This window comes from Beta vulgaris, chromosome 8, assembly GCF_026745355.1.
Source record: "Beta vulgaris subsp. vulgaris cultivar EL10 chromosome 8, EL10.2, whole genome shotgun sequence".
Classification (NCBI taxonomy): Eukaryota; Viridiplantae; Streptophyta; class Magnoliopsida; order Caryophyllales; family Amaranthaceae; genus Beta; species Beta vulgaris.
Genome location: NC_079209.1, coordinates 9,076,502 through 9,091,707, shown reverse-complemented (window position 1 = coordinate 9,091,707; position 15,206 = coordinate 9,076,502). Strand labels below are relative to the sequence as shown.

Sequence of the window (15,206 nt, the reverse complement as noted above, 5' to 3'; positions counted from 1 at the left end):
TTTTGATGAGAAAAAATAGGGGAAATTTTGGAAAGAGAATATATGTGCCATTGATTTTTTATTCAATGGTTGACATTGCTCAAACTCTACCTTGTAGAGTTATTTTACAACTCTAGATGATCCAAACACGCAAAAATTATACTCATTACTTCTTATTATACTCCCTTCATCTCATAATATAGTGCTTCATTTCCATTTTAGGTGTCCCAAAATATAGTGTTTGGTTCTATATTTAATTACATATTTTTTTGTGATTTGCCTAGAAAAATCGGGTAATCATCATTTGTTTGCTTCTTGAAATTAGTTTTTCTGCTTTGTTTATTCAACCCAAGGGTTACATTTAATGCTCTTTCACCAATTATTCTCCATTCTCTCTTCTAAAATCGCCTTTTCCACACTATATTTATTTCATTAATAAAAAGTCTTTACTTTCCTCTTATATTCTATTTACCTTAATTCACGTAAAAAAAAAGGAATCAAGCAATATATTATGAGACGGAGGGAGTAACTAATTATATATTAAATACAAATGAAAAGAATAAGCGCAATCTTAATTGTATTACTTCTTGTTACAAATGATTATATATATTTATAAATACAAATGAAAAGAATAAGCACAATCTTAATTTGCTAAAACTTCCACCATCCTAGCTAGCTAGGATATCTACCTCCTTCATTTGTCCGAAGCAATTTCACACATTAATTAATTAGTTATCACCATAGAAAATTATGAACATTAATAATTTGCTTGTATACTATGCATCTTTAATGAAATGGTAGTTAATATGTTGTATAATAGTTTAACCCCAATATTCATGCATTGGCTTGTATGTATCTAAGCATAGCTGCACATGCCTCGGTAGCAAAAGCTCCCTCTCTTACACCTGTTATGGCAACCTCCACAATTCTTCCTGTCATACCAAGTATGAACACACCTCCCATTGCAACAAGTCTCAGGGTATCTACACCTTCGCCCACACATTCCACAATTAAGTTTATCAGATTTTACATTAACACACTTCTTCCAGCAGCAATCGGGACCTGGGCTTCCTTTGACGCGACAAACTCTAGGAAATCTATCGCATGTCAAATGGGCACGCGCGTTGTAACCACCGCGTGATTTATATGGATTCATATAGTAATGGTGTTTCTTTGAATTCAGAAAACGACTCGACCCTTGATAGGAGTCGACTGTTTCTAAATCCTGGCCTTTCTTAGCGGCTTTCTTGTCGTTGTTTTTGGGTTGTGCATAAGAAAGAGTGATGAAAAGGGCCAGGAGAAGAGTTAAGACAATTAAAACGTTAAAGTTCTTCATATTGTCTTGCTGATGTTGAGTAGAATGGATAGCATATGTTGTTAGTGGAAGGGAAGAAAAATGTGCTGGAAAATATGAGATAGTAGAATAATGTTTGATTTGTAAATTTTGCAAGAATGTGAGATGTATATATAGACGAGAGATGTAACTCATGCATGCAAAAGTTGTACGCAAAGGTAAAAAATTTCAAGCGGATTAGGCGGCTTGAGCTTAGTGGAGTGGTCTTAGTCATAGCAAACCAGAAATTTGGCTTGTGGAAGAAATATTTGACCTTATGTTATACGTCAAAGTTGCTAACTAAAAAATATGCAAATCTATTAACCATTATAGTTACCAGATTAATCTAACATACCATGTATTAAAATATATGGATATTGCAGTGGGACCAAAGAGCACATAGCTCTTTCCGAAATTTGCTGTCATAATTCTATAATCATACAATCTACTTTGATCTAGCAAATAAAGCAAGCAAGGTTTAGGAAAAAGTGGAGCTAAATGAGGAGTGTAAATTTGTACTCAAAACATTAAGAATCATAGCAAATCAATTTCTTGGACATCAATTAAATTATAATTCTGTGGCTAATGATAATGATCAATTCTTTTTCCCCCGACAAGCAAGGCTTTCTTTTATGTCATTAGGTGGATGATATACATTAGCAACGTGATAAATGTGCTCTATGTAACTTGGTTTGCAGGAGGGTTGCCGATGAAGTTACATGGGATAGCATTTGTTTTTTTTACAAGGAAACATAAAAACTAGTTGTTAACTGTTGTGGTTAAACTCCATTAATGGAGTTTAGAGGAAGAAACTCAAGAAACAGTAGAGAGAGGAAGAGAGGTGAGAGAAGGATAATAGAAGAGAAAAACTAGAGACTACATTGTATTATCTTGATAAAAGTAAGTAGAAATATTACAACCTATCTTATTTATACTAATTACAATTAGTAATAAAACTAATACTAGGATTCCATCTAATAACCTAACTAACTACAATAACTAAAACTATATACTCCAACATCCCCCCTCAAATTGATAATGGTTGAAAAAACATTTCCAGTTTGAACTCATGAAGTATATACTGCAGGAGAGGATGAAGACGTCCAGCTTTGCATCACTTGTAGTCCATTTGAACAACAACACCATCAGAACCAACCATGAACAAGTAGTGTAGGAACCCAATAGTTGCAATTGTTGTCTTCTTGTGATGAACATACAATGGTGCAAACTTACTGTGCTGAAAGAAACATATGCGCTGTTGTCATAGCAAACCAGCAGCTCCACAGTAGCTCACCAAAAAAAACAAGACTCACAACAGGGAAACCATAACCATTGAACAAAGAAGAGGAAATGTTAACTTGCATCAATATGAACATGGAAATGAAAGGAAATTGGCTTCAGATGCTACACGGCTACACCATATACCACCAGGTACTACAACTAGCTCAACGATACCAATACACCACGACACACCAAACAAAAAAGAAACAACTTATCACAAAGGTGAGTAGGAATATGAGAAATGAGAAAGAAAATGACCACTTGGGTCTTCAAAGAATGAGCCACAATGGGTCTCATCAAACCAAACCTCTATGGATTTATGAAAATGATCAAAATGGATCATGAAGAAAAAGGACCATATACGGGTCAAAATAAGATCACAATGGATCACAACACAGGCCTCTATGGGTACAAAATAAGCCTCTATGGGTAATAAGCCACTATAGGCAAAGAAAGAAGCCAACAATGGGAAAATGACCAACTATGGGTCTTTGAAAGAAGCCTTTATGTGCGAAAATGACCAACTATGGGTCACAAAACATGCCTCTATGGGCGAAAACAAAGAAATCACTACTATGGGTGGGAGGTTAAAGTCATAACACTATCAAATTTAGAACCTAACAAGGTAGGCTTTGAGCAAAAAGAGATCACAATGGATCTTTGAACAAAACAGAGAAATGATCACTCAACAGGGATCACAGAGAAAATTTAGAGAAACAATTCAGTAGATAGGCTGAATTCAAATGATGAAAAAAAGAATTTCAGAGAAGTAGAAGAAAATAAAAGGAAACCCAGCACAATAACATCAAGTCATCAACCAACCAAATTTGATATTGTTGAACCAGACAACAACAACAACAACAACAACAACAACAACAACAACAACAACAACAACAACAATCAGAATAACAGCAACCCCAAATTTAACAAATAATTCCTGCAATCACTAGGGGAAAAAAAGAAAGGGTTGCGCAGGAAGGGTTGCGCTTTTAGGAAAAGCGCAGCCCTACTAGTGAAGGGCTGCGCTTTTTTAAAAAAGCGCAGCCCTACATAGCAGAAGGGTTGCGCTTTTGAAGAAAAGCGCAGACCTTCACTTAGTAGGGTTGCGCTTTTAGGAAAAGCGCAACCTTTTTGTAGGTAAGAAGGGCTGCGCTTTTCCTAAAAGCGCAGCCCTTCTGCTATGTAGGGCTGCGCTTTTGAAGAAAAGCGCAGCCCTTCTTAAAAAAATTTGAAATAAAAAAGTTCGCGGGCTTCAAATATTAAGCGGGATTCGTCAAATATATTATCCCTTATTCTCTCTCCTCTCTCACGTCCCTCCTCCCTTTTCCTCCTTCTCTCACGTCCCTTCTCCCTTTCCTCCTCCTCTCTTCTCTCTCAAAAACTCCCAGAAAAGTTGCGACAAAAGCATGAAATGATTTGGACGAATCATGCCGACGGAGTCCGATTGCCTATTGTGATACCTTTTCCGAAGCGGAACGGGCCAACGAGTTAAACTCACCGCTATGCTGTGATGTTTAGGCTTTTTAAGCCATCCGAGTTCGTTTAAGCCTCCAAATAGGCATTTTAAGTTTTTCAGAATTTTTTTTCCTTAATTATATATTAGGGTTTTGTTTTATGTATTTAAACATTATTAGGTTAATGTTTGGAGGTAGTTCTTGTATTTTCAGATCTAAAATTTCTTAATCTTTGTTTTGATTAATGTTCTTGTATTTTCAGATCTATAATTTCTTCTCTTCTGTATATAAGTGTTTGTTCCTTTTTGTTTCATTCTTTTTTTTTGTTTGGGTTTAGTTGCATTGTAGATCTATAATTTCTTCTCTTCTGTATATTTGGGTTTAGTTGCATTGTAGATCTATAATTTCTTCTCTTCTGTAATTTCTTCTCTTCTGGATTTGGATGGTTTACTTTATAGTTTAATGCAAATGTTAAAATTCAGAAAATGTGAGATTAATAGTAATAAAATATCGAAAAAAAAAATTTTTTTTTTGGTAGGAAGGGTTGCGCTTTTTAGGTAAAAGCGCAACCCTTCTACCTTAGAAGGGCTGCGCTTTTACCTAAAAAGCGCAGCCCTTCTAAGCTTTAAGGGTTGCGCTTTTACCTAAAAAGCACAGCCCTTCCTTGTGAAGGGCTGCGCTTGTCTAGCGCAGCCCTACTTAAAAAGTGAAGGGCTGTTATTGAAAGGACTGTTGTCAAAAAGCGCAGCCCTACAAGCCTATTTCAGCACAGCCCTTCTTCATTTTTCCACTAATGAATTATTCACCTAATTTCATCCAAAAGGAACTTCAACATTCAGAAAATTGCTTCCAATGTACACTAATAATTTCCAGAACAATAAACACAAATAAATTAGAGAAGGTTCCAACAATCAGATCAAGTAATTGTGGTTGCAACGCCACCAACCATTACTCGCAAGTCGCAACATTCAGCCACAATTTCACCCACAACTACAATATGCAACGAGAAATCAAGAAAAAAATACTAGAAATTCAGAAACTCAAATACCTCATTAAATCAAATCAATCAATGAGAATTTTCAGAAGAAAATGACGAAGAAATTTCCTGAAATTCAAGCCATGAATTTGGAAACTGCAATCAAACCCAGATGCTACATCTTCGAGATTGAGAATGTTCAATCTTCGAAATTAAGATTCTCAATGAATGTGTAAATTTACAAAAGAAGACAATCAAACCCAGAAACTTAGTTGAGCGAATTTCAACCTCCAATTGTGGAAGAAGAAACCCAGTTCAGTGTAGCAACGCGAACAAATGAGAAGAAATTAAAAAGAAATACAAAAGAAATTTATTGAAACTGATTGAATCAATTTGATGAACGATAAATAAATTGAACAAGAAATCGCATCAATTGATTAACGAACAATCCACCGCAAGAAATTGAACAAGAAATCGCAAAAGAATTGACAAAGAACTGAAGATTCTGAGAAAAATCGAGCTGAAACAGAACGAAGAGAAGAAAAAGAACGAACCAAATTTTTTTTGAGAAATTCTTAGAAAACGAGACTCAATTGAAGCGAAGAAGATCCAGGATTGAATCTGGAAGCTCTGATACCATGTTAACTTTTGTGGTTAAACTCCATTAATGGAGTTTAGAGGAAGAAACTGAAGAAACAGTAGAGAGAGGAAGAAAGGTGAGAGAAGGATAATAGAAAAGAAAAACTCGAGACTACATTGTATTATCCTGATAAAAGTAAGTAGAAATATTACAAGCTATCTTATTTATACTAATTACAATTAGTAATAAAACTAATACTAGGATTCCATCTAATAACCTAACTAACTACAATAACTAAAACTATATACTCCAACAATAGTAGTTGCTAATAGGGATTCTAGTTCTACGACATAGAGTTGTCAGGTCATGCGCAGGGATAACTTCTTATCTACTTACCTTAATGACCCGACGCCAAAGGAAACTACGAGCGACTTCGCGGATGTTAGCAATAGTATGATGATTGGAGATAGTATTCGTCGTGCGCTTGGATATTAACTGCTGAATCAAATTGTGGGAATCCGTGTATAATAGTAGACGAGAGAAATATGCACCCTTTGCCCATATCAAAACTACTAGGCAAGCTTTAGCTTCAGTAACGAGAGCTGATGGTGCGAAGAAGAAATGGCCCTTGTGATATGAAGTATGCTCTTAACACCTTAGCCACCCAAGCTGCACCATGTGAGTATGCTTGTCCCACGATCCATCCAAAGGGATCCTAACTTTTGGAATGGCCCAATTATTTTTTCCAAGATTAGCTATAAAAAAACCCAGGTGCAGAGGAAGGCCCATCCGCTGGGCCTAAAGCCATCTGCATCCCCTAAGAAAAAATCAAATGTTGCTTCATATTTTCCTCCATATGGTGGTGAAGGAGCTCGATTTGTTGCATGTTGCTGCCTAAAAACTTGGCACCCAAAAAAAAAAATATTCAGCATCATATATTGAGTTTTCTAATCTGTTAAGCCCTATTCTTTTGAACTTAACTGAATTGAAGTGAAGTAAGCCCAATTGAACTGAATTAAATTAAAATATTGAGAAAAAAACTAGCTGGATTGAACTTAATTTGTGCCCCAAAAAACATAGCCTTAACCGTACATATCTAAAATGATTTGGCTTACAAGTTACAACAACTAGGGGTGTTCGCGGTTTGGGTTGGTGCGGTTTGGGATGTAACCCAACCCAAACCGCAAATATACGGTTTGAAAATTTTCCAACCCAAACCGCACCGCAATTTTTCCCAAACCAACCCAACCCAAACCGCGCAAAACGGTTTGGTGTGGTTTGGGTTGCAGTTTAACCATTTTTTCCTCTGCGACATTACTTTTGTAATCTAAGATAAAAAAAAATTGTTAATAAGAGTCCAAATAGATATGAAGTTGGATTCATAATTAAACATATATAATGATTTATCAAAAGTGTTAAAGTTTTTTACCTCAAACTTCTTTTTTCAATTTTATACTTGTATGTCACCTTCATAAGCGTATTTAATTTTATTTTTTTTAAAAATATGTAACATTGCGGTTTGCGGTGTGGTTTTGGTTTACAAAAATTAAAACCCAACCCAAACCGCAAACCACGGTTTGCTTGAAATCATAACCCAAACCGCAATTTTAAAACCGCAAACCAACCCAAACCGCGAAAAAACGGTTTGGGTTGCGGTTTGGTGCGGTCCAGACCGCACTTTGAACAGCCCTAACAACAACTGACATCTATTTGCCAAAATTAGTTATTAGTCATCACCACGTTACACACCTAAGACTAGCATATAACTACTGTAATTTGTAAATTTTTTTATTTTTTCTTGGTAAGAAGAAGTGGCCCGTAGCCTGCTCGGATCTTAATGGGCCAGGCACTTGAGAGTAAGGGAAAAGGGTAAGAAGAATCTCTACCCTCAAAGTGTCTCTAGTGGGGATTGAACCCTCAACCTTGAGATTGGAAGGGTGCTCTCCTTACCACTAGACCAAATACTACTTGGTATTGTAATTTGTACATATGGTTAGCTTATAACTGTTGCACATATGGTTAGCTATTAATTGACTATTGTACAAAGGTTAGTTGTAAAAACATTTTCAAAAATAGTTAATGTTCGACAAATTTAGTTGTCGCATTAGTAAATTAAATATAATACTTCATCCGTTCTGTTTTAAATGAAACATTGGATGAAATGACACTATTCACTGATCAATCTTAACTCCAATTTATCACTATTATATAAAGAAAAACATAGTCAAGTGGGATCTTGTTAGATTCGTCTCGATGCATACTATCAAATTATAACTTTTTTATATGTTTTACGTTTACACAACTAAAGATATTAATGACTAAAGAAGCGCGTTGGGTTGCGTGAAAAAGCAAACGTTTCATTTAAAACGGAACGGAGGAAGTATAATCTTTACCTCAAAAGCTATTTTTCAGCTTTTTCAAATTGTTACATCGCCCTCTAAAAGTTAACCTCAAGCTCTAGTTCCACGAAGATTTTCTTTTCATAATTATTATATTTTTTTAGCCTTCGTGAAACTCTACAAGTTAATACTCTTCTTTTCTTTTCTTTTTTTATAATTTACACTTTTTTAGTTTTTATTTAGTCGTTACACTTTCACTTTTTCCTTATATGATAACTTACTACATCAACTTTTGCATTTTTCTACATCAAATACCCACCACTTATTTTATTAATCCACCTAAAATCATCCCACCTACACTATTTTTTTCTCTCCTATATTATTTTAATGTTTTTTTACATTTCCCAAAACAAAGCTTTTTTTGTACTTATTCTTTATTTTTTGCACAATTTTCTTGATTTTCCCCTCAAAGTGAACTGTAACAATTAAATAAAAAAGATGAAGTACTTTGGAAGTTGTAGTTTTATGAGAATGGCTTTGTGAATTTAATTACAAGGCTCTAATTCAATTAACCAAAAACTCTTATGACGAGAAATTGAATCAACCCCGTGACTTTGCATGGGACACGTGATAATTGGAAAATGATACTTCCTCTTTTTTTTTTTTTAAATGCAACAAATGGGTATTATTTATGAGATACAAAATATTCATTTGTTTCATTCAAAACGAAATGGAAGAAGTATATAGAGTATGTAGTCTCTAATCCTTATATATATCTCTCTCGCTACATATATTATTTCTATTTAATTTATTGAAAAATATGATTTATCTATCCTATGGCACCAATCATAAGATTAGAAGTTAATACATACTCCCTCCGTTTTCTAAATATCTTCCTTGTTACTGTTCCTACATATATCAAGGAGGATCCATTTGTATGGGGTGTGAGGTGGGTAAAGTAGGAGAGAGAAAGGGATTAAAATAAATAAACAAATAAAAGGGGTTAAAATAGGAGAGAGAAAGGGAGTAAAATTGAATTAATAATATAATTGTAGACCATATGATAGGGACATGAGAGGGTAAAAAAGGGAAAAAAAATTCCAAATAAGGAATAAAGTAAAAGAAGGACGATCTTTTGGAAACGCACTTAAACGGAAAGAGAAAAGATCTTTAGGAAACGAGGGGATAGGAGTAGAAAACTAACTTATTGATCAGTAATACATGAAACGATTCGTAGGTTTTTTTTACTTTAATAAATATATACGTACAAATCAAGTATTGTTTTTAAACTAAAGTATGATGTTTTACCTCGCATAAAAAAGTATAAAAGATTGTTTAACTAGAGAATGTAGACTACTATATATGGAGGAACACCATGTTTCCAAAAACATAATAGGCAGACTATTCTATATCTTTTGGGTGACAAGAGTCAACATTAACCAAACAGTTATTTATGTAAAAGAAAGAAAAAGATTTTAACTAATATAAAAATGTTATTCATGAAAGAATGAAAAATTGACCACCATGAACTATAGCACAGTAGCATCAAACACTCCTAATTATGGCTTATAGCTAGAACACTCTAAAGTATGGATCTGGATACAATCCGTACTATAAGTGAGGTCGCTGCTCAGACTTCTCACCAGATTTTCTCACCTTTCTTGTTTTCTTTTTTTTAACCTTCATTTCTTTACTTAAACAAAAAAAAAAAAAAGCATGTGCTTTCATTTCCTCCTTAAACTGAACACAAAAATTTTCTTCCCAAATTCTCTCTTACTTCCTCAAATTCCCATACACTTTCTTCCCAAATGATCCCTAAATTATGAAAAAGTGAAATAGGCATAATAACAATGAGCTCAAATTCATCTTCGAGTGGTAAACTACAAGATATGTAAGCGTTTTAACTAGATATTTATTGAATTCAAGTTCTTCCACTCGATTTCATGACATTATGTATTGAAAAAGAAAGGAAATATCAATGACTTTCGGTATGAACAAGGTTGATGCTAGGAGCTTTCCCTCTTGGATTGAGCTGCGCTACCAGTTTTGCCTTTGGCTATTTGCCTAATTTTTTTCATCCAAGTCTTATAGACTTCTACGTTAACTGTATTTTGTATTTTTTGAAAATCTATATTGTATCTCATGTTTCTAAAATTTCTATAGCACTCTTGTGATTGTATACGCATCGCAATGATGCCCCTTACGTCATTATCAATTAATCAATAACATTGGTGGAAACACATTCCAACCTCATTTTCGTGTTTAAAGCAAATCTGATCAGTTTTAACGTGCTATAAAACAATATGGAATCGGTTAAAGCTAATATTTCACATTTTAATAATAAATCTAAGGAGATAAACATCTCACTAACAAAATATATTAACAAAGGTGCAAAAATAAGGTAATCTTTAAAATGGCAGAAATATTGAGAATGCTTTGAAGAAGATTAGGACATAATGTAGGAGTTTTTGTTATTCAAACAGGGTTAAAATTGGCGTACAATTTTTTTCTTGTTTGAAAAAGAGTGCATATATAACTATTGCAAAAAGCTTCCAAATAGTCTAGGAAAGTAGTAGATAAAAGTTTGAACAAGAGCTAGGGGCTATTCACCTAATTACTTAAGTGGAAAACTTTAAACTTTTTAGTCCTGTTCTTAGTCGTTACCCTAGCACTTTATGGTACTTAAGATATTTTTATTGAAGGGATGATAATTTATATTCTTGTCAACTCTTTTTGTATGAATCACTTATTTATTATATCGTTTTATTTGACTATTTCATCAAGCAGTCAACTAGTTAAATTTAATTAGCGAGCTGAGTTACTGCCTATGTTTTGGATAAATCGCAGTATAATAACCTAGCCATATTCGGTCAAACTAACGGCTAGCTGTTATAGTAGAATCGAAAGCGGTAACGCTTGTATTGTTGTGTGCAAAGTAAAATAATGGAATAAAATATGAAATTTCTGATGGATGCAACCTAAAGTACAAGATAGATCATAAAATGAATTGACATTATCTGTAGAAACAAATTATAGTCCTTTATGTTTTATTATAGCTGTTTCTTTTGTTTATGTTTTGCTTGCAATTTTGTTTGCCAAATTTCCCTCACATTTTTTAGTTAATTTTTGGATGCGGTTTTACAAAAACCGCATTTGTTACTAAGTGACATATAAGGTTTTTTCCACTAGTGATAATACTACCATATAAATCCGCTCTAGATCTATATATTGGACGACCCCCAACTTGTCATTTTGAGATATAACTTCATTAAAATCTCCCACAACAAGCCATGGTTTATCAACATGAGAAGCAAAATTAGTTAAATCCTGCCACAATTCCTTTCTTTTCCATGACCTCTACTAGCATATATAGAAGATAAAATAAAAGAAGTTTGATTCGAATGTACCTCAATAACACCATATGCTCCTTGCATCCCATCGCCTATGACTTGGAAGTCGAGAATCGGAGACTTCCATAAGAGTAGGATGCCTCCTATGAAGCCATGAGGTTCCACGAAATGCCATGCATCAAACTTCAACTCCCTTATGATCTCACGGGATTTTCGCCCGACCCACCCATATGTCTCCACAAGAATTACTAGAGCCGGATTATGTTGTTGCACCAATAGCCTAAACTTGGGTTTAAAGGAGGGTCTCCCAATCCCTCTCACATTCTAAAATAAGATATTCATCCCTCTAGGCAAGCTTGGTTTTGCTAGGAGCGTCAATAGCACCTCCTCCTCGTTTCCTACTTCCCACGGATCGACCTCGATTCCGGTTGCCGAATTGATCCACAATCTCCTGTGTGGCCACAACACCGCCTCGGATAATCGAGGGTTTCTTGGTCCTTTTAACTCTTTCCAAAGGGTTGTTAGGCCTAGTTCTTTATGAGGATGGGTTAAACGAGCGACCAATACGGCATTCATGTTGCTATAAGCTTGCAAGGTCACCTGGGTGTTCCTTGCTAATACCTTGTTGAGATATTCTAGGGTTGATTTGTTAGGATTTGTTAGGATTATTTTCCTTAACTTGTATTCCTATCTTTTAGGAAGTTTTCCTATCTTTTTGTATGTGCCTCCCTATTAATATAACAGGGAGATTGTATTCACGTAATCAATAACAAATCAAATCTTCTACCATCTTCTACATTATGTCATGGTATCACAGCAGGTTATGCAAGCCATCATCAAAACCTAAATTTTTTTAAAAAAACCCTTCGGCATGGCTGGCGAGGATGCCCCTCTGCCACCACCGCCCAAAATCGATGCTTCTTCCCCATTTTTCCTCGGCCCTCAAGATCGGCCTGGTGATTTTCTTACTCCTACCCGACTTCGTCATGATAATTATGCGGATTAGGCTTCTGATATTCAGTTAGCGTTGGTTGCACGGCGTAAATTCGGCTTTGTTGATGGCACTATCTCTGCGCCTCTTCCTCCTTGCACCGATAATGATTGGCGTACCATTCAAACCATGCTCGTGCCCTGGATCACAAACACCATTACTCCTGAGGTAAAAAGTACATTAAATAAATTTCATGATCCTAAACGTTTATGGGATCATCTTCGTCAACGTTTTTCTATTGTTAATGGACCTCGCATACAACAAATAAAATCATCTATTGCCCGTTGTGAACAAACCCGTACCATGTCTATTTCCACATATTTCGGTCAATTGAATGCTTTATGGGAGGAGCATTCTCTCCTTGAACCTCTTATCACATGTTCTTGTTGTGCTAAATGTACTGCTGGTGATCTTCATCATCAACGTCGTGAAACCTCCAGATTGCATGAGTTTTTGATGGGCTTGAATTCTGAATTTTATGCTAATTTGCGCTCTAATATTTTATCCATGGGACCCTTGCCGACCCTTTATCGGGCCTATCATCTTGCCATACAAGATGAATGGGTTCGAGCCTCCCAAACCGCCCCTCTTGATAAGCCTATCGAAGCTCTCGGCTTTTCTGTTCGCGGCCCCCCACCTGCTGGCCGTGGGTCCTCTCGGCCCATATGTGGGCAGTGCACAAGCAAGGCCATGATACCTCTTCCTGTTGGGCTCACCTTACTTGCACTCATTGTAAAAAGAAGGGCCATGGGGCCTCTCACTGTTACGAGTTACATGGGTATCCTCCTGACCGAAATAAGGGTGTTGGACGCGACAAACCTCCTGCTCGCGCCAACGCCGTAGCTGCCGGGTCTATCGTGGTTGCCTCCAGCAGCTCGGGTGCTGCCTCCACCGTACCAGGGAGAAGCTCCGCAGCTCCTCTCTTCAGCCCCGACCAGTGGAAGGCTCTTGCGGGCCTATTTGGTAAGGCTCCTGTGTCTTCTAACCGATTTAATGGTACGTTTGATAACACTTTGTGGATTATAGATACTGGTGCTACTCATCATGTTACTGGTAATGATTCTTGGTTATTTGATGTAAAATATTTTAACTGTCCGGTTGGCCTTCCCAATGGTACTTCTGTTGTTTCCACCATGGTTGGTTCGGTTTGCTTAACGTCTCATATCACTCTTAAGAATGTTCTTTTTGTACCCAATTTGAACTGCAATTTACTTTCTGTGTCGCAACTTAGCGATGATTACAGTGTGATGTTCAATTTACTTCTTCTATGTGTGTCATACAGGACCCCATGAAGGCGCTGATTGGAAAGGAGATTAGGAAGGACGACTTATACTACTTTACCGGCACTGATTCCATCAATCATGTCTCTTTTCCATCTGCCACTTCGTTTTTGGAGCTCTGGCATTGTCGCATGGGTCATCCCTCTGAAAAAGTCGTAAAACTACTCCCTCCTCTTTGCAACAATTGTTGATGACGATTCTCGAGTTGTATGGACATATCTTTTGATTGATAAATTGAAGGTGTTTACTGTTTTTATGTCCTTTGTTGCTATGGTTGATCGCCAATTTTCTCAAACTATTAAAATTGTCCAAAGTGATAACGGAACTGAATTCATTACTTGAGTATTTTTTCTGCCACTTGCATTCTTTTTCAAACTTCTTGTGTGGGTATCAAAATGGGAGGGTAGAACATAAATATCAACATATTCTAAATGTAGCTCGTGCCTTATGTTTTCAAGCACACTTACCTATCTATTTTTGGGGGGAATCTGTTCTTGCTGCTGCTTATCTCATTAATCGCACTCCGTCTTTATTACTCAATGGCAAGTCTCCTTTTGAATGCTTATTTGGTCGAATTCCTGCCTATGATGCTATTCGTGTCTTTGGTTGTCTTGCTTTCGCTCATAATCAAAAAACAAGGGGGATAAATTTGCTAGTCGTAGCCGTAAATGTCTTTTCTGGGTTATTCTTTTGGCAAAAAAGGGGTGGAAGTTGTATGATCTTGACACTCGTGAATTTTTTGTATCTAGAGATGTTAAGTTCTTTGAGGCTACTTTTCCCTTTTTGTCTCCAAAAGATGTTAACATAGCTCCACAAGAAATGTTTCCTGACACCCCCTACATTCACTATGATTTTGACGACTATGACGCCCCACAAAATTTGCCCCAACTATCATCTTCTGTCCAGCCACCCGAAAATCCTTCTGATATCCCTTCGGCCCAACCACAAAATGAGCTCCCTAACACTCCTCCTGCTCAGCCCATCCCCGACGCCTCATTTCCTTCTTCTCCCTCACCCTCTTCTTCGGCCCAACCCACAAACCCCCTGCTACAAATTCTCGCATGTGTCCCCCTTCTGGCCCAGCTTCGTCTTCCGCATCCGGTCCATCCCCCACTCCTCACACGCCCATCTCTCTTGGGCCTGCTTCTGCTGTCCATTCGCCGCCTACTACCGCAGTCTACACTCCTCCCACCTCTACTCCGGTTTCTCCTCCTCCTACGGCCTTAGGTCATGGGCTTCGTGACAAAATTCCCTGCACTCGCCTTCGTGACTACATTACCAATGCCATCACTGCTCCCGGTATAAGTTCGTCATCTCCTTCTCTCCCTTCCTCTCATCCTTCAGGTACTCCTTATCCCTTGACTCACTATGTAAATTGTGCCAATTATTTTGTGAATTACCAGAAGTTTCTTGCAGCTCTTATATCTGAACAGGAACCACGTTATTTCAAAGAGGCTATGAAACATGACGGCTGGCGGGCCTCCATGCAACAGGAGATTCAGGCTCTTGAGGACAATGGCACTTGGACCCTTGAGCCCCTTCCCTCGGGAAAACATGCTTTGGATAGTCAGTGGGTTTATCGCATCAAATATCATTCAGATGGACGTATTTAACGTCTCAAGTCTCGTTTGGTTGTCTTTGGC

The 15,206-nt window shown here is 36.8% G+C and overlaps 1 protein-coding gene across 1 annotated transcript; it reads right to left on the bottom strand.

Annotated features, from left to right (window-relative positions):
* Window positions 1–503: 503 nt before the first annotated feature.
* LOC130589740 (stigma-specific STIG1-like protein 1) lies at window positions 504–1,402 on the bottom strand. Its single transcript, XM_057391283.1, has one exon. The coding sequence runs from the start codon at window positions 1,313–1,315 to the stop codon at window positions 836–838; it is 480 nt and encodes a 159-aa protein (XP_057247266.1). The 5' UTR covers window positions 1,316–1,402; the 3' UTR covers window positions 504–835.
* Between the last annotated feature and the right edge of the window lie 13,804 nt (window positions 1,403–15,206).

Bases quoted from the DNA above. Each gene is read 5' to 3' on its own strand.
- LOC130589740 (XM_057391283.1), bottom strand. From the start codon at position 1,315: ATGAAGAACTTTAACGTTTTAATTGTCTTAACTCTTCTCCTGGCCCTT.